This window comes from Panthera uncia, chromosome F1, assembly GCF_023721935.1.
Source record: "Panthera uncia isolate 11264 chromosome F1, Puncia_PCG_1.0, whole genome shotgun sequence".
In the NCBI taxonomy this organism is placed as follows: domain Eukaryota; kingdom Metazoa; phylum Chordata; class Mammalia; order Carnivora; family Felidae; genus Panthera; species Panthera uncia.
The window spans coordinates 55,725,872-55,748,612 of record NC_064813.1 but is presented as its reverse complement, the minus strand read 5'-3'; the positions used below and the strand labels follow the sequence as shown (position 1 = coordinate 55,748,612).

The 22,741-nt window shown below is 39.3% G+C and overlaps 1 protein-coding gene across 1 annotated transcript in view; it reads right to left on the bottom strand.

Annotated features, from left to right (window-relative positions):
- Positions 1 to 21,064, bottom strand: part of IARS2 (isoleucyl-tRNA synthetase 2, mitochondrial) — a 64,045-nt gene extending 42,981 nt beyond the window's left edge. Inside the window, exons 1-4 of the mRNA XM_049634572.1 lie at positions 20,676 to 21,064; positions 19,066 to 19,188; positions 1,214 to 1,373; positions 14 to 162 (exon numbers count right to left, since the gene is read on the bottom strand). Coding sequence (XP_049490529.1) covers positions 14 to 162; positions 1,214 to 1,373; positions 19,066 to 19,188; positions 20,676 to 20,942 — 699 coding nt within the window. The 5' untranslated portion in view covers positions 20,943 to 21,064. The remainder of the gene's footprint in view (positions 1 to 13; positions 163 to 1,213; positions 1,374 to 19,065; positions 19,189 to 20,675) is intronic.
- Positions 21,065 to 22,741: the final 1,677 nt, after the last annotated feature.

The following is a 22,741-nucleotide window of genomic DNA, read 5'->3' as shown; positions in this document are numbered from 1 at the left end:
AATACTTCATTACCTTCTCATACATTTGGTAGAAAAGTCTCAACTGTTTGGCCTCATATTTTCCATCAAATGTATAGTAGCAATTATTCCAATCTGCCATTATTCCCCAACGAATAAATGCTGATCTCTGTTTCTCAATTGCTGCTTCAGCAAATGATCTAGCTAAAAAACAAATTTAAGAAAGACCAAAAAAAAAAAAAAAGCATCTGAAAACCAATAAATTCAAACTCTTTTTTTTTAATGTTTATTTTTTTTGAGAGAGAGAGAGCGAGCGAGTGAGCGAGTGAACAAGCCGGGGAAGGGCTTCCAGTACAAAGCATGATGTGGGGTTCAAACTCACGACCGTGAGATCATGACCTGAGCCAGAACCAAGAGTTGGATGCTCAACCAACTGAGCCACCCAGGAGCCCCAATAAATTCAAACTCTTAAAGATGGTTTAGTATGTAGGTCTCTAAAAGCAGGTATTGTACATAGTATACAGTACAAAATGTATATAATAGGGAAATTATTTTGAAAGTTAAAGGTGTCTAGAAGATAACTAAAACAAATTCTAGAATTAATTAGAATTTCAAAACTATTCTTCAGACTTTATACTTTACATTTAGAAAAAATAAACTGGAAAAATTATTTTTCGTATTTCTTAATTTGGGAAAAGGTAAGAGTAATTTTTATTTCATTATACATAGAAAAAGTAATCAGTACATCTAGTTTAGGCCATTAACACGAAGATGTTTCACAGTGATGTCAAAAATCTTCACAATCATATCTAAATACATGATAATTTAAGAACAGAAGATTCCTCCCTCACCCAGCTACTAAAGGATCAAATAAGAGATTAATTTAAAAAATATATATGCATTTTAGAATTGACTTTTAGTCTAGCACCTGAAATAGGTCAACAAACTCCAGCTAGGAAAGTAAATAAAAACACTGACCACAATAATTTCACAAAATATGAACATCAAAAAATTGGAAAATGTACGTGGAAATGCTCACAAACCTTTCCTCAGTCTCTGAACGTAAGTTCTCACAAAAGTCACTTAAATGAGATCTGAATTTTCTGTAACAAAAACTGGTTTCTAATAGATACCATTATAACCAAAAAAACCAAAACCAAAAAACAACAGAAAGTCTCTTTGATTAAGTCCTGACTTTTCCTAGGGACCAGTGTTTATGAATAACCATTTAAAAAAAGAAATAGGGATTATTTACCTTTTTCTCTAATTTCTACAGCTGAAAGATTCTGAGCTTTTCCACCAAGTTCTGACAATACTTTTATTTCAATGGGTAACCCATGACAATCCCAGCCTGGCACAAAATGTATTTTGGAACCTCTCATCATATGGTATCGATTGGCTATATCCTTCAAAATCTGCAAAGATAAAATGATAATCATCATTCACACATAAAGCACGTGGCCTACCATTACATTACTTTAATGTCATTGTAAAACACTGGGAAAGCCCAATTTTAAAAAGATTTACATAAACAAAATAACCTATTAAACCTGTTAACTCAAGTTCTACATAAACACAAAAGTAACAGATATTTGAAGTTTAAAAGTGCCATTAACTCCAGAAAACAAATCACATAAAAGGTTTCAAAGTGAAAAACATTATGCCCAGAATTATTAATTTGTTTGTCAAGTTGGAATATGCAGAAAAGCAGGCTATACCACCTTCTTAAGAAACAATTTTGACTTCTTAAAAACCAGAGGGTAAAAGTAAGTCAATTATAAATTTGCTTTACTCATACTAAAAACATTAACATGAAAAATCCAATAACATTTATATTCAGCTTAGAAACAGTATATAATCAACGCAGAATTTATAATGCACCCAGAGTATGGAATATCACAGTTAACTCTTTCTTTCATTGACAGAACCCTTATTAAAACACTAGACCTTCACTAGGTATAGTTCTATAACTGATTTCTCTTCTTAGTTCATTTTAGATACTAGAGGGCAGCCTTTTAAAACATGTATTACCATTACAAAATGGAAGATCAAAGGCAAAGGATAGATTTGGCTCCAAACTCAATTTCCTTCTTCCCAAAAGGAAATAATGCAGTCGTCCAGAAAATTACTTCCTCCTTTCCACATTTATCAAAATTAGAAAAGATATTACACATTCCTCCCACACCTTCCCCCACTTAAAACTCTAACTCTCAAACTTCTTACCTAGGGGCAAGAGGAAGACCTGTGATCTGGGTGGTTATCACTGGACATAAAAAGTCATCTAATTACATGCACTTAAGATTTGTGTACTTTACAGTAGGTATATTATTTAAATCAACCAATATATAAATAACCCCCTTCCCACTTATTCTTTTTTGAAATTATTTTGATTATCTGTCCCTTCCCAGTAAAATATAAACTCCTTAAAACCCCATCTGTCTTCTTCACCAGTAAACTCCCAGCATTTAGAATGGCGTCTGGCACCATTCTACAAATATTGGTTGAAGAAATATTGGTTGAATGCATGCACATATGCTCTAGACTGTATGTATGTCTTATATAGTAGTCACTAGCCACCAGTGTCTACTGAGCAATTGAAAACATTGCTAGTCCAAATTGAGATGTACTGTAAATATAAAATATATATCAGATTTCAAATAGTACAAAAAAAGAACGTGAAATATCTCAAAACAAGTTTTAGAGAGGCTGTATGTCAAAAGATACCTTAGATATGTTGACCTAAATATAATATTAAAAGAAGGTTCATCTGTTTCTTCTGACTTCTTTTTTATGGGGCTACTAAAAAGTTTTAACTTACCTGTAGAGCTTACATTGTAGCTTGCATCACTTCTAATGAACAGTGCTGTTTTTGATCATATTAACACAATAGAATCATTTGGGCTACTAATTAAGAATGTCCCTATTAAGGAAAGGTCTATGTGAAGCCTGTGGTAAAAGGAACAGCAGGGACGCAGTAAGAATGTTTTACTAGTTCCTCAGTATCAGATTACGCTCCTCTCCAAACAAGTTCCTCCATTATGTTTAAGAACCTTCGGACCCTTTTGCTCATGATAACCCTGTCCTCATTTTTCCTTTTGTTTTTCATTTTCCTTTCATAATATTCATCTATTCCTTTATTTAATAAAGTTTTGAATGCCTACTATGTGCTAAGAACTGTTCTGGGAACCTAGAGTAGGATAACAAACAGGGTCCTTCCAACGAAGGAAGACAGAAAATAAATACATTCATATTAAGAAAAAAGCAAGGTAAAGGTCAGAAAACAGCATGTGAGGTGGGGGAGGTGGGGGTGGTGGTACTATTTTAAAGGAAGGTCAGTAAAACCTGATGAGATGGCATCTGCACAGAGACATGAAGAAAATGAGAAAGTGAGTCATTTGAGTATCTGGGAAGTGCATTCCATGGCGAGAAAGCCAGCAAGACTACACAGGGTATGTCTGAGGAAAAACAGGAACTGTTCCTCCTCCAGGTCTTTGACGGAACCTCCAACTACGAGAGGTGGATTTGCATGGTGCCTCAGGTTTTTAGAGAATAACTCCTTCTCTACCCTCAATCCGTGTGGAGCTCACTCGCCTCTATTCCAGCTCCAGGGGTGAACACATAATCCATTGTGGCCTTCAACATATTCTGTCCCCACCTCCAAAATGACTGATTCAGGGATAGACCTGTGCCTCAAATCAGGACAAGGAGATTCAATTCCAGGACTTTTGTAAGAATTACTGGGGAAGAGAAGATAGAAGAATGTAAGCCTGTAAATGCTGGGAAATGTGTGGGGTGGAAATGGGGGTATGGGGACCACCAAAGGGGGATACCATGCTTAAGAGTGAAACACAGAGAGAAACCAACTCTGATAGTATCTGAGTCCCTGGGTCCGGCCACGAAAGGAGCTAGAACTATCTCTGAACTCTACAATTAAAATACCTAACAAATTCTCTTTTTTGCTTAATCCCGTCAAGAGTTGTCTTTCTATCCCTAAGAACCCAAACAATGTGGAACAACAGAGTTTTGTTTTGTATTTTTGTTATTACAACCTATGATCTTACTGGGGATACTAAAAACAGGAGATTAGACTATCTTTCTTAAATTAAAGTGTCTTAATTCTTTGAGCATATGCAGCAGAAAGTTCCACAAGACAAATGGATAAATAATAAATGGACAAATTTTTAAATATTTAAAACAGAGAAAACAACCTAAAAGGAATAACTTTAAAACAAAGATAATACCTCTTGAAGCTTCTGTGTGATAAATAACAAGACTATATTAAAATAGACAAGACTAGTCCAGACACCTATTTTATTGATCGGAACCAGATAATGCTGCACTATATTCCTATCTGGGAGAGCAATGTGTTCTTTGACCTTTTTTAAAATTTTGACTATTCAAACACATTGACTTTCCAGCGTTACTTTTTAGCCATTAAGTACATTAAAATTTGTAAAAAATATTTTCTTTGCTGTTTGTGATTATAAGAGTAATACAAGTTCTTTCAAAAAAAAAGAGTAATACAGGTTCCTGTTTTAAAAAAAATTTAAGTGGGGGTGACTGGCTAGCTCAGTTAGTAGAGCACACAACTCAATCTCAAGGTCATGACTTCGAGCCTCACGTTGGGCATGGAGCCTACTTAAAAAAAAATGCTATAGAAATAACAAATATTAGGTTTAAATTTTGTGTGTGTGTGTGCAAAATTAGATTCTAATGTAACACTTTTAAAACTTGTTTTACTTCCTTCACATAATAATATTTGTACATCTCTCACATCAGTACAGAAATATCTACCTGATTCCTTTTAAGATTCCATATACTTCATTACCAAGATTTATTTAATCAAGTCCCATTAAGGACACTCAGTATGGGCTACCAGTGTAATACAGCATTAACACAAGACGGTTAACGTTTTCCTTTTACATATAGCATAGTCACTTTTTCTAACAAAATTTCAACCAACCAAAGTGCCATAACAATAGATGGCTCAATAATCAGAACATAGATAGCCCCAAAATATATCTAATTTGTATGATTTAAGAGGGACCACAGAAACATGGCAAGGACATAAATGTACTAGATACATTTCTGATTAGATACAGAACTGATTTCTTGTCTGGAAAATAAATCAATTTAGGTCATCCCTACCTCTTGACATCAACCTAAAGAAATTACAAATGTATTAATAGTAATAATAATATTAATAATAAATCAACATGAAAATCCAAACGTATACAAGAGACAAATTAAAACATTTAGAGATTACATTTGTCTTTGTAATCAGTAATACATACTCAAATTGGCAATAAAATTCAGTGTCAGTGGAGTACAATAAGGCAAGTTTCCTAAGTCGCCTGTAATATAAAAAGTGATATAATCTACTGAAAAGTAATTTACCAGTAGGTATCCAGAAATTCCTGTCTATTAAACTAACTCAAGGCAACAATGTGAATTCTTAAGAAAGTTGTAGGTATAAAAATATTCATTATATCATAATGTTATACAGTCATGAAAACACCTATATAGGATATTATAACAATTTCAAAATACGTTTATGTCAAAAATATCAGGAAAAAAAGGCAAGACAAAATCTATTCATAAAAATATTATCATTAACTATTTTTTTAAATCTTAAAACTAAGGAAATACCTCAAAAAATGTTAAGAGCATTTACATTTGTTTGATAGGATTATAATTTTAACTTTCTTTTTTCAACTTTTTTGTATTTGCCAAATGCACATTTATAACCAAAGAAAACAATTAACTTTAAAAAATTTTCAAAATGTACCTCCCACTTCTTAAAAGATGGAGTAAATTCTTCCCAGTAAATAAAAATTTAAAACACTCGACATTATATATAACACAAACAGAAAGGTAAAGAGAAGGCACTAAGGACCTTAAGACCAAGAATGGACACAGTGGTGAGTTTCCAGGGTTTTGATTTGCCTCATATATTCTAGACGTGGACACAAGAGGCCAGCAATCTGGAAATGCCAAAGGCTACAGAAGAAAACCCATCGAAACCTTTTTTCCCCTCTGTCTCTAGCCAAAACACCAGGAAAGGGACAGCCTAACTGCTCTTCTCCAGTCAAGCACCACAAAAAAATCTGTGGCCTCAATTACACTCCTTCAAGCAAAAGCTGAGTAAAGAGCCTAGATTTCCACCTTTGCAAATTTGTCACGAGGCACCCTAAGCCCTCCTCCCCTGTCAGGATGGTGTCAGAGAAAATCAAGTAGCGAGTAGGACCCACACCTCTGCTGGGTAGTAATGAGACCCCGGGCTGCAGCGGCAGTGGAGACCATGTAGGGAGCCTGGACCTCATTCCTACCCAGCACCAACGAGGCACCCCTACCTGTCTCCCACGGGGGTGCTCGAAGGAGGCTTCGTGCAGAGTGGGGATGTTCACCGCTGCCCAGTGGTAACAAGGCCACCTCTTCCTCCCCCGGTATCAGTAGTGGCCATGCGGGGAGCTAGCACTTTCTGGCCAGCAGTGACAGCCGAGGTTTGGGGGGAAGCACAACCTCTACGTGGCGGAGCAGTAAGAAGGAGCACCCCGCCTTCGTGTTAAAAGAGGCTGAGTGGGGAAGCTGGACTTCTGTCCCCTCCTTGGAGTAGCCAGACAGCGACCCCCTTCCTCTGCTGGAGAGGTGCCAGTGAGTGAAAGCTGCTAAAACAGAATGTTTAAATAAGATCCAGGCTCTCAAAATACACAAAATGTCAAGGTTTCAATAAAAATTCACTCATCATACCCACACTAAACCTCTGACACTGAAAGAAAAAAGACAGTCAGCAGACAACACTGAGATGACAGAGATGTTAGAACAACCTGAAAAAGATTTTAAAGGAACCATGATAAAAATGCTTAAGCAAACGACTGTAAACACAACATGAAAAATATGAAAAAATAAAAAGCCTCAAAGAACGTGTAGAGATAAAGCAAACGGTATTTTTAAAATTGGGATATAACTTAGTATATCAAATGTAAATTTTAAAAGTGAAAAATAACTCAAGTGACAATAACTTCAAAAGTGAAGCAGTAACTGAAATAAAAAGTTCAGCAGATGGGCCTGACTGCAGAACGGAGAGGACAGAGACAGGAACCGCTAAACCACGACTGAATGAGAAACTACTCCCTCTAAAAAGCAGGGTAGAAAAAAAAGGCAGGGAAAAACATGAAAACCAGGGAACTGTGGGACTATCACAAAAGACCTAACACAGGTGTCTCTGTCCTGAAAGGAGACTTTCTCAGCCAGAAATGGAAAACTACATGAAAAAATAATGGCCAGAAACCACATGTTGGTCAGAGACCTAAACCTACGAATTCAAGAAACTAAATGATGTCCAACATGAAAAATCCAAAGAAATCCACACCGAGAGTCATCATATCATTACACTTTTGAAAATGAAAATGTCTTTAAAAAAAAAAGAAAAGAAAGAAAATGAAAATGTCTTATAGGAAATCAGAGAGCAGGGGCACCTGGCTGCCTCTGCTGGAAGAGCATGCGATTCTTGATGCCAGGGGCGTGAGTTCAGGCCCCACGGGAAGTGTAGAGATTATTTAAAAAAATAAAACTTTTAAAAAAAGAGAAAAGGGGACACCTTACTTATATGCAAAAAATAATTTGAATTACAAGAGAATTTTCATCAGAAAATATGAAGATCAGAAGGAAGTTTTTCAAGTACTAGGGGAAAAAAAGTCTATCTGAAATCGTAGACCCAGCAAAAATATACTTGAAGGACAAAAGGAAAATCAAGCCATTATCAGATAAGGGAAAGCAAAGATGACTGTCAACCAGCAGACCTACCCTAAGGAAAGGCTAAAGGAAAGAGAAAACAATAAAGAAGGAACATGTAAACATCAAGAAGGAAGAGAGAACATAATAAACAAAATATGGGTAAATATACACTTTCTATTTACTCAGTATTCTATTTACTCAAATATTCTAACCAATGTTTCACAGTCGAAAGAATAACTATCAAACACTGTCTTGTGGGGACTGAAACGTGAGGGATGTGTAAAACAAGTTACAAATACAGGAGGGTAAAGGGATGGAAAGGCATACCAAATAGTCCATGGACCAAAGAAGAATTCTCAAGAGAAATCGCAAAGCACAATGAATTGAATAAAAATGTAAACTAAGTACATGTTAAAATTTGCAGAACACAAGCTACAGAAGTACTGACAGAAATTTACAGCAATAAAATACATGTGTTAGAAAAAGAGGAAAAGTCCAATCAATCATGTAAACTCTCACCTCAAGAAACTACAAACAGAACAAAGGAACCCAGAGCAAGCAGAAGCAGGACAATGATAAAAGGCAGAAATTAGTGAAACTAAAAACAGAAAAACAAGCGAGAAAATTCGGTGAAACAGAGTTTGACCTCGGGTATGACAATGCAAAGAACCACAGGGACACGCTTGGCACTGAATCTGGGGGAGTAATTTTAAAACCCAACCTTTAAAGCTCCTGGAAATGGCCCTACAGGTATGCAACAGATGAAGCAACATCTATACGAGAAACAATTCTGTAAAAATTTGGTAGGAAAAGTGAGAGTCCGTGGCATCCGAACCAAGACCACTCCCTCCCTCCAGCCTGCCAGCTCAGCACAGCAGAGAATCCACTCCGGTCTACTGCTGCCAACAACACAGGGCTCCCTCTCCAGTCCCCTCCCAGCTCCCAGGCTGCAGGGAGGTCTTCCCCAGAGAGGGCAAGCGTTTCTGTCAGCACTTCTGACCCTGCCCCAGCTCCCTGCAGCTGAGGCTCTAAGGTCCAGGCAAGGGCAGTCGAGAGATGGGCCTCCCTCCCTCTACTTGGCCCCCACTCAGGGAACACGCTCTACTCTAGGTGAAAGTCCGCTGGGAAGACTGGGGCTCCAATCCCACTTGTCTAGGCTCATAAGATGGTGGTTCTACAACAGGAAAGGCAGGTCAAGATCGCAGACTACTGACTCTCCCACGAGTGCTCAGCTCCTAAAACGGGGGTGTCTCTCACAGAAAAGTATACAGTTGTCCCCACTCTTGGCTCCAGAGCCCTGGCCGGGAGACTGTCCGTGAGGAGAGGAACAAGCAGTAAAAAAAATGGCTCTTACTCTCTTCCCAGCAACAGAGCACAGAGAAATCCAGGCCTAAGGAGGCTGTCGAAACCAGCGGAGGCAGTGGGGAAAGGCAGTTAGTTGGAAGAAGGTTCACAGATTCAAGATGACACGGGCTAAAATCTAGGTCGGCTAGTTTGCAGGAGAAAACCAGAAGACACAGCTGGGCGGGACCCTCCTGGGATGAGAACAAATGTCAAACACTGACTCCAGGACCTAATACTTCGAAGGATCCCCCAAATTTGATGGATTAGTCTATAGAACAGATTATGCCCCAGGGCACTTTTGAAAATAAGAGAGAAAACAGTAGGAAATCTTCAGAGTAAAATAGATGGGTTTTGTCAGGGAAAGAGGATGGGCATCCTGCCAAAACCACAGCCAACCCAGGGTGACTGAGCATACCCAAAGCTGTGCCTCCCCGAGAAGCAACATCAGAGGCTTAATGCTGAAGAAAAATAGGAGAGGGTGGAAAGAGACCTCAAAAAAAACCAAAAAAAACCCAAAAAACCAAAATCCATGCAGTCGCTACACATATAAACAAGAAAGTCATAATAAAAAGCCATGAGGGGGGGAAGGTGTCCAAGAGGTAATTATTAAGATTTATTAAAATATATTATCTAAAATGCCCAGTTTCTAACAAAAAAAATCCCTGCAAGACACATAAATATTTCTCATCACCAGCATCCACCGCTGTGCACATGCACGAGGCTAACCTCTGCAGCTGTACAACTACGTGCCGACAATCAGGGATCCCATAGCTGCTGGCCCACAGGCACGGAGCCAACCCTGACTCCCGTCACTGGCTTGCATAGCTTTGAGGGCCTGCAGCTAAGCTCCCGTAGTCACACAAATGCATGCTGACAGCCAAGGCCCCCACAATTGCTTATGGGTCTGGCTTGGCCCTGATTCATTTCACTGACCTGCATGCCACCAGCCCCAGCGTCCATGACCACCCTCCATTACCGTGCATAGGCTGTGGCTAGCCACAGCAGTCACAGGAGTCCAAACCAACAGCCAGGGTCCCTGAGCTGACTATCTGACCAACGGTGGCCCCGGACACTGCTCCTGGCTCTGACCCTCCCCATTGCCTGTGTCTGCGGCTGGCCCCTACCATCACATTGGCTCCCACGGCAAGGCATCAGGCCACCACCACCACCTGCCCTGGTCCTTAGCCATTGGACCTGAAGGCACTGCTGAGGACCCCAGCAGCCCATACGCCCATGGTGGACCATTCACAGATCTAATCAACGATCACACCATTGTTGATGTCGTGCTCCCAACTGCCTGAGCAGACAAGATACTACACCAGCCCCATCCCTAACCTAGAATTGCCAGGGGGAGGAAAAAAAGTCAATCGAAAATCCTAGATGCAGCAATCCCAGTTACACCCTGCACCACAGCACACTCCAGCATGCCCCCATCTATATGTGAGTTCTTTCCATAAAGTCTCGAAGAGGTGATTGCTTCTTCAAATGCATAGTCATCTACACAAGGCTGCAGGAATCATGAAGAATCAAAGAAACACGATACTGCCAAAGGAACAAAGTAAACTTCTAATAAAACACACACACACACACACACACACACACACACACACAAATTAAGATCCATAAAATGCCTGACAAACATTTCAAAATAACTGTCCTAAAGATGCTCCAAGAGCAACAAGAGATCAGACATGTACAATTTAACAAAATCGGAAAAATAATATGAGAGTAAAATTAAAAGTTCAATCCAAGATAAAAAACAATGATGAACCAACAATACATTTGGGGGCTGGAGAATACAGTGACTAAACTGAAGAATTCAATGGAGAGCTTCAACAGCCCACATGACCCATCAGAAGAAAAGAATCAGTGAAATCAAAGACAGATCATTTGAAATTATCCAGTCAAAGGTACAAAAGATACAAGAATGAAAAGGAATAAAGAAAGCCTACAGAACTAGTCTGAAACTACTTTTTAAAAAATATATGTTTTATGAGAATCCCAGAAGGAAAAGAGAGGGGGAAAAGGGTCAGAAAACTCAAAGAAACTATAGCTGAGAATTTCCTAAATCTGGGGAGATACATGGACATCCAAGTTCACTAAGCTCATACATTCCCAAACAAACGCAACCCAAAGAGATTTCTGAAAGACACATTATAATAAAACTGTCAAAAATCAAAGACAAAGCAAGAACCTTGAGAGCTGCAAAGGAAAAAAGCTTGTCAATTTTAAGAGATTCCCCCACACCCTCCCATGAGGCTATCAGATTTCTCTATAGAACCCTTGCACACCCAGAGTGGAATGACGCATTCAAAATGCTGTAAATAAACTTCCAACCAAGAACACTTGATCCAGCAGAGCTGTCCTTGAGAAATGAAGGAGAGAGACCTTCCCAGACAAAGTCACCACCACTAGACCTGCCATATAAGTCAAAATTTCAGAAATTCTTAAAGGAGCTCTTCAAGCTGCAATAAAAGGATGCGATTTACTACCAGAGCACATGAAAATAATCAAGGTGAGTCTATAGTCAGATTCAACATACCCCAATAGTGTAATATGTTGGTGCATTTATGGTGTAACTCTAATATAAAGACCAAAGGACAGAAGAATTGAAGATAACTACAGTGGGGAGCGCAGCTGGCTCAGTCAGTTAAAGCTTCTGACTCCTGATCTCGGCTCGGGTCATGATCTCACGGTTTGTGAATGTGAGGCCGGCACTGGGCTCTGTACTGATGGCACAGAGCCTGCTTGGGATTCTGTCTCTCCTTTTCTCTGCCCCTCTCCACTTCACACACACGTGCTCTCTCTTTCCCTCTCTCTCAAAATAAATAAATAAACTTATTGGTGGACATTGAATTTGCTTCCAGTTTAAAAAAAAAAAAAAGATAACTATAGCAACAATAACTGGCTAGTATATACACTGTATAAAAAGATGTAAATTATGACATCAAAAACATAAAATGTGTTAGAGGCAGTAAAAGGATAGAGTTTTTGCATGTGACTGAAGTTAAGCTGCTATCAGCTTAGAGGACTGTTATATTTTATGTAAGCCTCATGGTAACCACAAAGTAAAAACCTTCAGGAAATGTATAAAAGAAAAAGAGAAGCAAATCAAAGCATACCACTATAAAAAAAATCATCAATTCACAAAGGAAGACAGAGAGGAACAAACAGAAAATAGTATATTGGGATGAGTAAGTCCTTGCCTATCGATGATTACTTTAAATGTACATGGATTACATCACCCATCAATAGATGTGGGGTGGCTGAATGGATGAGAAAACAAAACCCAACTGTGCTCCCTATAAGAGACTCACGTGTAAGCTATAAGGACACATGTAGGGATTAGGTGAAGGGACGGAAAAAGATTCCACAAAAATGGAAACCCAAAGAGAAATATTAGACAAAACAGATTTTAAGCCAAAAACTGTTAACGAGATGTGGTCATCATAATGATAAAGGAGTCAATTCACCAGGAGGATATGACAGTCTTAAAAACTTATGCATCCAACATCAGAGCACCTGAATACATTAACTAACTACTAACAGATCTGAGGGAAAAAAAAAAAGACAAGAACACAATAATAGTAGAGGACTTCAATACCCCATTTTCAACAATGAATAGGTCAAGTCATACAGACAGAACATCAGTAAAGACACATTGGACTTGAACTATACTTTAAATCAAATGGACCTAACAGATAAACACTGAACATTCCATCTAATAGCAGCAGAAGAGCACCAGAGCACCATCCAGGATGGACCATATATTAGGCTATAAAACAAGCCTTAACAATGTAGAAAGATTAAGATCCCATCAAGTATCTTTTCATACCAAAATGGTATAAAGTTAGAAATCAATAATAGGAAAAAACTGGAAAATTCACAAATATGTGGAAAATAATCAACACATTTCTGAAAAACCAATGGGTCAAATAAGAAATCAAGGGGTGCCTGGGTGGCTCAGTCGGTTAAGCATCCGACTTCAGCTCAGGTCATGATCTTGCGGTCCGTGAGTTCGAGCCCCGCGTCAGGCTCTGTGCTGACAGCTCAGAGCCTGGAGCCTGTTTCCCATTCTGTGTCTCCCTCTCTCTCTGACCCTCCCCCGTTCATGCTGTCTCTCCCTGTCTCAAAAATAAATAAATATTTTTTTTAAAAAATTTAAAAAAGAAGTCCAAAATATATTGAAGCAAACAAATATGGAAACACAACATACCAAACAAACCTTAGGGAATGGAGCAAAAGCAGTTCTTAGAGGAAAGTTTATAGCAATAACTGCTTACCTTAAAAAGCAAGAAAGAGGGGGACATGGGTGGCTCAGTTGGTTAAGTGTCCAACTCTTCATTTCGGCCCAGGTCACGATCTTCCAGTTCATTAGTTTGAGCCCTACATCTGGCTCTACGCTGACAGCACGGAGGCTGCTTGGGATTCTCTTTTTCCCTCTCTCTGCCCCTCCCCACCTCAAAATAAATAAACTCAAAAAAAAGAAAAAAAGCAAGAGGGGCGCCTGTGTGGCTCAGTTAAGCATCTGACTTCAGCTCAGGTCATCATCTCGCATTCGTGGGTTTAAGCCCCATGTCAGGCTCTGTGCGGACACCACAGAGCCTAGAGTCTGCTTTGGATTCTGGGTCTCCCTCTCTCTCTGCCCCTCCCCTGCTCATGCTCTGTTCTCACTCTCTCAAAAATAAACATTAAAAAAAAATTTTTTTTTAAATAAAAAGGCAAGAAAGATCCCAGACTATGCAAGTTTATAGCTCAAGGAACTAGAAAAGAACTAAGCCCAAAATTAGCAGAAGGAAGTAAAATGACAAAGATCAGAACAGAAATAAATGAAATAGAAAACAGGAAAACAACAGGAAAGATCAACAAAACTTAGGGTGGGTTTGTTTTTTTTTTTTTTTTTTGAAAAGATAAAATTGACAAATTGTTAGCTAGACTTACTGAGAAGAGAAAAAATTCAAATAAGTACAATTATAAATGAAAAAGGAGGTATTACAACTCATACATGAAAAAGACAAAGAACCGTAAGAGATTACTATTAACAATTATATGCCAAGAAATTGAATAGCTCAGAGGAAACGGGTAAATTCCTAGAAACATCCAGCCAACCAGGGCTGAATCATGAAAAAATAGAAAATCTGAAGAGACCAGTAACAAGTAGGGAGATCAAATCAGTAACTAAATACCTCCCAACAAAGAAAAGCCCAAGACCATATAGCTCCACTTGTGAATTCTACCAAATATTTATAGAAGAATGAATGCCAAACCTTTTCAAACTCATCCAAAAAAATGAGGCCAGCATTACCATGATACCAATGTCAGATAAGGGCACTATAAAAAACTATAGTTCAAAATCCCTGATGAATATAGATGCAAAAGTTCTCAACAAAATGCTATCAAACCAAATTTAACAGTACTTTAAAAGGATGATACACCATGAGCAAATGAGATTTATCCCTGGGATTCAAAGATGAACATACACCCAAAAATGATACAAAAAGTTAATTGACGGAAAGATAGAAATCATAGCATTATCTCAATAGAAGCAGAAAAAGCATGTGGCAGAATTCAACATCCTTCCCTGATAAAAACTCTTGACAAAGTGGGTACAGGAAGAACGTACCTCAACATAATAAATACCAGTGGCACCTGGGCGGCTCAGTTGGTTAAGCATCCAACTTCGGCTCAGGTCAGATCTTGCAGTTCATGAGTTCGAGCCCCATGTCAGGCTCTGTGCTGACAGCTCAGAGCTCGGAGCCTACTTTAGATTCTGTGTCTCCCTCTCTCTCCGCCCTTCCCCTGCTTACGCATGCTCGCGCTCTCTCTCTCTCTCAAAAATAAAAACATTAAAAAAAAAAACATAAAGACCATATATGATAAGCCCACAGATACCATCATATTCAACAGTGAGAAGTTGAAAGCTTTTCCTCTAAGATCACAAATAATACAAGGGTGCCCTCTCTCACTACTCCTATTCAATATAGTATTGAAGGTCTTGCCAGAGAACATAGGCAAAAAGAAAAAAGAAAAAGAAAAGACATCATCCAAACGAAAGGAAGCAGTTAAAATTATGTTTGTAGATGACATGATCTTATACACAGAAAATCCTAAACACTCAATCAGAAGCTATTAGAATAAATTCATTAAAGTTTCAGGACACAAAATCAACATACAGAAAGGAGTAATATTTCTATACACTAACAATGAATTGTTAAAAAAAGAAGAAAAGGAGGAAAACAATCCCATCACATTTATAATAGTGCCATAAAAACCACAACAAATAAATTTAACCAAGGGGCTGAAATATCTGTATATACACTAAAAACATTTTAACAATAAAATGTCCATACTACAAAGACTCAATGCAATCCCTGTCAAAATTCCAGTGAATTTTTTACAGAAATAGAAAAACAATCCTAACATTTGTAATAAATTACAAAACACTCCAAATAGCCAAAGAAAATTTGAGAAAGAACAAAGCCGGAAGCATCACACTTCCTGACTTCAAACTATATTACAGAGCTTTGGTAATCAAAACAGTATGGTATTGGCAGAAAAACAAAACAAAAACCTAGATCGATGGAACTGAATTAAGAGTCTAGAAATAAATCCTTGTCAATTAATATCTGACAAGAGAAACAAGAAAACTCAATGGGGATAAATGGTGCTGGGAAAACTGTATATTCACATGCAGAAGAATGAAAATGGGCCTCTACCTTACACCACTCACAAAACTTAACTGAAATGGATTAAGAACTTAATTATAAGATCTGAAACTGTGAACTACTAGAAGAAAATATATGAAAAAGCTCCTTTACTTAGCAATGATTTTTGTTACACAAACAATAAATGCAAAAATTAAAAAAAAATGCGACTGTCACCAAACTAAAAAGCTTATTCCTCACTGCAAAAACCAAAAAAAAGAAACCATCAACAAAATGAAAAGCAAGCCTAAGGAATAGGAGAAACTATTTGGGGATCATCTATCTGATAAGGGTTTAAGATCCAAAATATAAGGAACTCATGCAAATCAAAGGCAAAACAATCAAAACAACAAAAAAAAATCTGATTTAAAAATGGACAAAGGACCCAAACGTTTTTCCAAAGAGGAGATACAAATGACAAACAAGTACATGGAAAGTCGCTGCAAGTATCTAATCATCTGGAATATCAAAACCACAATGAGGTATCACTTCAGCCTTGTTAGGATGGCTGTTATCAAAAAGATAAAAGATAACAAGTGTTGGTGAGGGTGTGGGGAAATGGGAACCCCTGTGCACTGATGGTTCAAATGTGAATTAGTGCAGCTGCTATGGAAACAAGCATGGAGGTTCCTCAATACACTGCAAATAGAACTGGCATATGATCCAGAAAAGATCCAGCAATTCCACTTAGTGGGTATATATCCAAAGGGAACAAAATCACTATCTGGAAGAGAGATCTGCACACCTGGGTTCACTGTAGCATTGTTTACAACAGTCAAGACATGGAAACAACCGAAGTGCCCATCAATGGATGAATGGATAAGAAGCTGTGGTGGACATATATAATGGAATACTATCTAGCCATGAAAAAGAAGGAAATCATGCTATTTGCAACATGGATGGACCTTGAGGGCATTATCCTAAGTGAAATAAGTTAGAGAAAGGCAAATACAGATGATCTCACTTATATATGCAATCTTAAGAAAACTGAAGTCATAAAATGTTTCTAATTTTGATGAAGTCTATTTTATCATTTTTCCTTTTTTAAATCATTTTTTTTAATAACACAGAGAAAAGTTTGATAGTTGCCAGAGGCAGGGGTTGGGTGGGGGAAAATGAATGAAGGTGGTCAATATATACAAACTTCAAGTTATAAGGTTAATAAATTCTGTGGATAGAATGTACAGAATGGTGACTATAGTTAACAATACTGTAATGTATATTTGAAAGTTGCTAAGACAGTCAGTGGTAAAAGTTCTCATCACAAGAAAATCAAAATTTGTAACCGTGTGCCAAGATGCATGTTAACTAACTGTGGTATTCATTCAGCAATACATACATACATCAAACCATTATGTTGTATACCTTAAACTAATACAGTGTTATATGTCTCTTACACCTCAATAAAATGGTGGGGAGGGGGGTTAAAATTAGTGCTCTCAAAAAACTGCATACCGTTTACTATCCACCTCGCACAATTGACCTGACAGTACCTGCTAGTACTCTCAAAACTCAGCTTACCTTCTCTGATACTGCAGTCAAAAAATTATCCTAAAACCTATATGGAAAGGCAAAGGAGCTGAAATTAACACAATTTTGAAAAACAGTAAAATGGGAACATAGAGACTACCCAATTTGAAGACTTATTCTATAGCTAGAGTCACCAAAACTGTGGTATTACCAGGACAGACAAATAGATTAATGGAACAAAATAGAGAATCTAAAAATGGAGAATCATTTGCCAAACTGATTTTTTGACAGTGGTACAAAAGCAACTCATTAGGGAAAAGAGTGCCAAGAAACGGTGACAGACATCAATAGGGAAAAAAACAACCCTCAGTGTAAGTCTCACGTCTTATATAAAAGTTAATGCAAAATGTATCACGGACTTAAATGTAAAATGTAAAAGTTTTCGAAAAAATATGGGAGAAAATCTTCAGGATGGAAGGCCTGGGAAACAGTTCTTAGACATGACACTACAAGCATGATTCATAAAAGGAAAAACTGATAAAGTGAACTTCATCATCAACATTAATAACTTCTAGGGGGCACCTGGCTGGCTCATTCAGAACAACATGTGACTCTTGATCTCCGGGGTCATGAGTTCGAGCCCCACATTCGGGGTAGAGATTACTTAGAAAAAATTAAGAACACTTGCTCTTCAATATACCTTGAAAAGACAAGCTACAGACTGGAAGAAATAGTTGCAAACCACATATCTGACAAGGTTTAATACCTAGGCTATACACATAAAGAACTCTCAAAACACAACAGTAAGATAAATAAACAGTCCAAGTAGAAAATGGACATGATCGGGGCGCCTGGGTGGCTCAGTCGGTTAGACGTCCGACTTCGGCCCAGGTCACAATCTCACGGTCCGTGAGTTCGAGCCCCGCGTCGGGCTCTGGGCTGATGGCTCAGAGCCTGGAGCCTGCTTCTGATTCTGTGTCTCCCTCTCTCTCTGCCCCTCCCCCGTTCATGCTCTGTCTCACTCTGTCTCAAAAATAAATAAACGTTAAAAAAAAATTTAAAAAAAAAGAAAAAAAGAAAAAAAGAAAATGGACATGATCAAGGTGCCGGCAGACTCAGTCTGGTGAGGGCTGCTTTCTGGTTCACAGACCAATATCATTTTGCCGTACCCTCACAGGGCTAAGAGAGACAAGGAAGCTCTCTGAGGTCGTTTTTTTTTTTTTTTGTAAGGGCACTAATCTCACTGATAAGGGCTCTACCCTCATGATTTAGTCATCTCCCTAAGGCCCCACCTCCAAGTACCATCACATTAGAGATTATTAGGTTTCAACATATAAATAGCGGGAGGAGAAGAACAAGTATTCCGTCTACAGCAACTATCTAACATTTATATATTTTACTTCTTTGTGTTACTATGTCTTTTTCATTAGAGCATAAGCTCTGTAAAGACAAGATTTATCTTTATTTTGTTCACTGCTATTACCTGAGTCCAGAAAAATGCCTGGCACATAGTAGGTGCTGAATAATTATTTACTGAATAAAATATCTACTAATCTAAAATAACAATAAGCTCAAAGCAAATACCAGGGATGTTATTTTCCATACAGCACTAAAACTATTGCTGCTTTCTATTAAGACAATTTAGTTTTATGGAAACTAATTTGACAATAAATTTCATATAATAAAAAATTAAAAAAACAAAACAAAACATGTTTTTCACCAAAAAAAAAAAAAGACAATTTAGTTTTATGCATCAATGCAAATTTACTTGTCATAAAAGCAAAATACACTTTGTAAAGTGTACTTACATAAAGGTTTTTCCCTCAGGTCTTATAACTTAAATTACAATTACCTTATTTAAAGCGTGTCCAACATGTGGGTCACCATTTGCATAAGGAGGTCCATCATGAAGACAAAATTCTGTCTTTACTTTTCTTTCTCTTTGCCATGAATAAAGTTCTGAAAATCCACATTTCTGTTTAAAAAGAACCATAATATCTGAACATCACCCAAATACATACTCCTGCATCTTACCGTAAGTAACAGCCAGCATTTGCTTATTTCTTATCCCATGCCAATGTATTCAACTCTAAAAGCTGATGGTGAAGTTTCTGAAATGCACATCTGAGTCCTCATCTTTTAAAACTTTTTAATAGTTTCCCTATAGGCTTCACATTGAGGTCTGAGCTCTTTATACTGTAAACAGGGCCCTGTTGAGGAGCACCAAATTCTGGCCAGTCTCTCGGCACTCTCCACCCTTCACTCCTCAGTCCAGCCATGCTGAAGGGCCTGTACACTACCCACCCCCCCACACCCACACACTCTTATCCTTGCTCTCCTTTGGCCTCAATACCTGCTACTGTCAGAATCCCAACAACACTCACTGCAGCCCTACCCCCCTTCTCTCACCTACTGTGTACCCTTGGCCCAGTCATTTTGCCCTTATGGGCATCCGTGTTCCCTCTTTTGAAAAAATGTTAACAACAACCAATTCACAGAGCTGGTGTGAAAATTACACGAGAAAACATCTGAAATTGTCACAGTTCCTGGAATAACAACAGTATTGAATAAGACACTTTAAAAAAGTAGATGGCAGGGCAGCTGGGTGGCTCAGTCGGTTAAGCATCAGACCCCTGGGGGTCTCGGCTCAGGTTATGATCTCATGGTTTGTGAGATCAAGCCCCACACGGGGCTCTGTGCTGACAGTGCTGAGCCTGCTTGGGATTCTCTCTCTCCCTCTGCACCTCCCCTGATCCTGCTCACTCACTCTCTCTCTCTCTCAAAATAAATAAACTTAAAAAAAAAAAAAAAGTAGATGGCCAAAACAGGTTTATGAGTCTAGAAGTCTGATAACTGCCATACTAGGCTAAGCAAATTTACTTAACCAATATATGCTAAATACGGAGAATTTTTAAAACTCTGGAAGTACAGAAACTGAGAAGTGAATTTTCTCTTAGAAAACTCAGTCTAACACAGGAGAAAGGTGCACAGTTTAGGAAGGGGACTCTGAGGAAGTAAGTACAGCTACTCTGTTCTGCAAACAAGTCAGAATTCCAGCTAGGCGCCTAACGACACCACAAAAGTAAGCTTCAACTTTCCCACATAATCGAAAATTTTATTTACAAGTGTCCATGTTAATTTACTTTTCACAAACCACTGGAAAAGTGTCCAAATTCGACTTGTTTTTGCCTAAAAAATGGCACTTATATTCAGCGCTGCTATGCGAGCATCCCTCTTTAATAATATTCTGCTCTGGAACCTGCTTCAACTGAGGGATTCACCTAGAGGTTTTCCAGCAAGAAACCCTGTTGGGAGACCCACTCGTCCGGTCACAACGTCGCCGCCCAAAGGAGTCTAGAACCCGCGGCCCTACCTGCCGGGGTGTGTGTGTCACCCGGAGCGGCTGCCGGCGAGGGCCCAGCTCCCCTCCGCCCCCAGGCCGGCCCGGGCCTCCCTGCCCACCTGCTGGATCTCCAGCTCCGTGTCGGGCTGCTGGCGGCCCAGCAGCTTCATGGGGAAGCTGGTCTGCGGCAGCAGCACTGTGTCCCGATATCTGCCATTACTCGAGTTCTGCAGCTGGTTACTGGCCCCGGTGACTGACCGCACCAAAAGCCTCCTCGTCGTCCCTCGCCATCCCGGGTGACAACGAAGATGGGGCGGCACCCACAGATTTCGGGCCGTGGCCAGAGCCGCCGCCCCCGGCCCGCGCGGGTGCAGCCCCCAACGCATGGCGGGCTAACCCCGACCTCCCCGTGAGCGCCAGGTCCTCCGCGGGAGGATCCCGCCCGGGGTCTGGAAAACACGGACCCCAGGGAACCTCCACGAGCTCTACCGGAGTGCGCACGCGCGCGGGGCACGGAAGAGGCCGGGAGCAGGTCCCTCCCGGGGGCGGAGAGAATCAAGCCATCTCGGGTCTTGGCGGCAACCCCGGCGGGGGGCGGGGCTAACTCTGAGGGGCGGGGCAAGGTGTGGCGTGCCTGAAGGGGCTCAGATTTCAATCACACTGCCCTGTTTAGATATTTTTTATTTAACGCAGTATATCCAAGATATTATTACTTCAACATGTAATTAACATAAAATTATACAGAAGATATTACATTCTTTATCTTCATACTGAATCTTCAAAATTGGGTATGTATTTTACACATATAGCATATCTCAGCTTGGGCTAGTGATTTGCCTAGCGCTCAACAACCATAGGGAGCTAATGGCTACTTTAGTGGGCAACGCCTCCTTAGCTGAGTGCACAGTTCGGGACCAATATTATAAACCAACCTAATTATGTTACTTTCAGGTCCTCTATTATCCCTGTTATGTCCCACTCCTACAGAATAGTAGTGTGTAGGACTTCAGCTCTGGTTTCGGAAAGAAACCCACTTTTTTCTTAATGTTTATTTTTTTAGAGAGAAAGAGAGATAGCGAGCAGGGGAGGAGCAGAGAGAGAATGGGACAGAGGATCCAGAGCAGGCTCTGCACTGACAGCAGAGAGCCGATACTGGGCTAGAACCCATGAACCATCAGATCATGACCTGAGCCCAAGTTGGACGCTCAACTGACTGAGCCACCCAGGTGCCCCAGAAACCCACTATTCTACCGCGTTTTTGTAAAGTTTGTGTTAGGTCACTTCAGTTTTGCGCGCACACACACACACACACACACACACACAAAGGTGGGTGGGGAATAGCATGCATCTGCTGCATTAGTACCTGTTTTCACTAACCGAAAGAAAACTGAAAAGGATTTTTGCTCTTAGGAAAACAAGTGAAAATAGCATCAAGTATTTGTTTTGCAGCAAGCATACACCCAAGCAACCAGAGTGGCCCCCCACCAAGCTCCTGCCCTGGGAACTACACACAGCGGCTAACCCTTTGAACTGTGTGTATGAGCATCTGTGCTCTATCTCCCTTTATTCTGTGCATCTGTTAGCAACATGTGTCCTAAGGTATCAGAAAAGCTTAAGAAAGGTTATTTTGGGGTGACTTGGAATGCTAAAGACATTTTTCCATATAAATTAATGGTAATTGTTTCTTTGCTTTACTCCATTTAGGCTTATGAAAGGTTTCATAGGAACACTCTACTTTCAGAGGGAAACCTGTATTCAGTTGTCCAGGTCATAGTAGTTTACAGTTGTTACTTTTTCATTGTAGAGTATATCTCTTCCTATTCATAAGACACAACATCTAGAAGACTTGGCTTAAATAAATAAAAAGACTGATTTTCTACAAAAAGAAAAAGAAAATTTTATATGGAAAAACATGCCACAAAGTAAGAAGGCAAGTGGCAAATAGTAAGCATTCGGTGTCAGCTTTTCACCTTTTGTCATGCTTTTTGAAAGTTTGTGTTAGGCCGCTTCAATTTCACACACACACACACACACACACACACAGTGAAAACGGCATTCATTACCTACATTAGTACTTGTTTTCACTAATTGAAACAGGTCAGCTCCTTACCTCTATTAACTCATTTAATCATTAAACCCTATAAAGTGAAGAGATAACATGCCAAAACAACCCTATGAGGTGAGG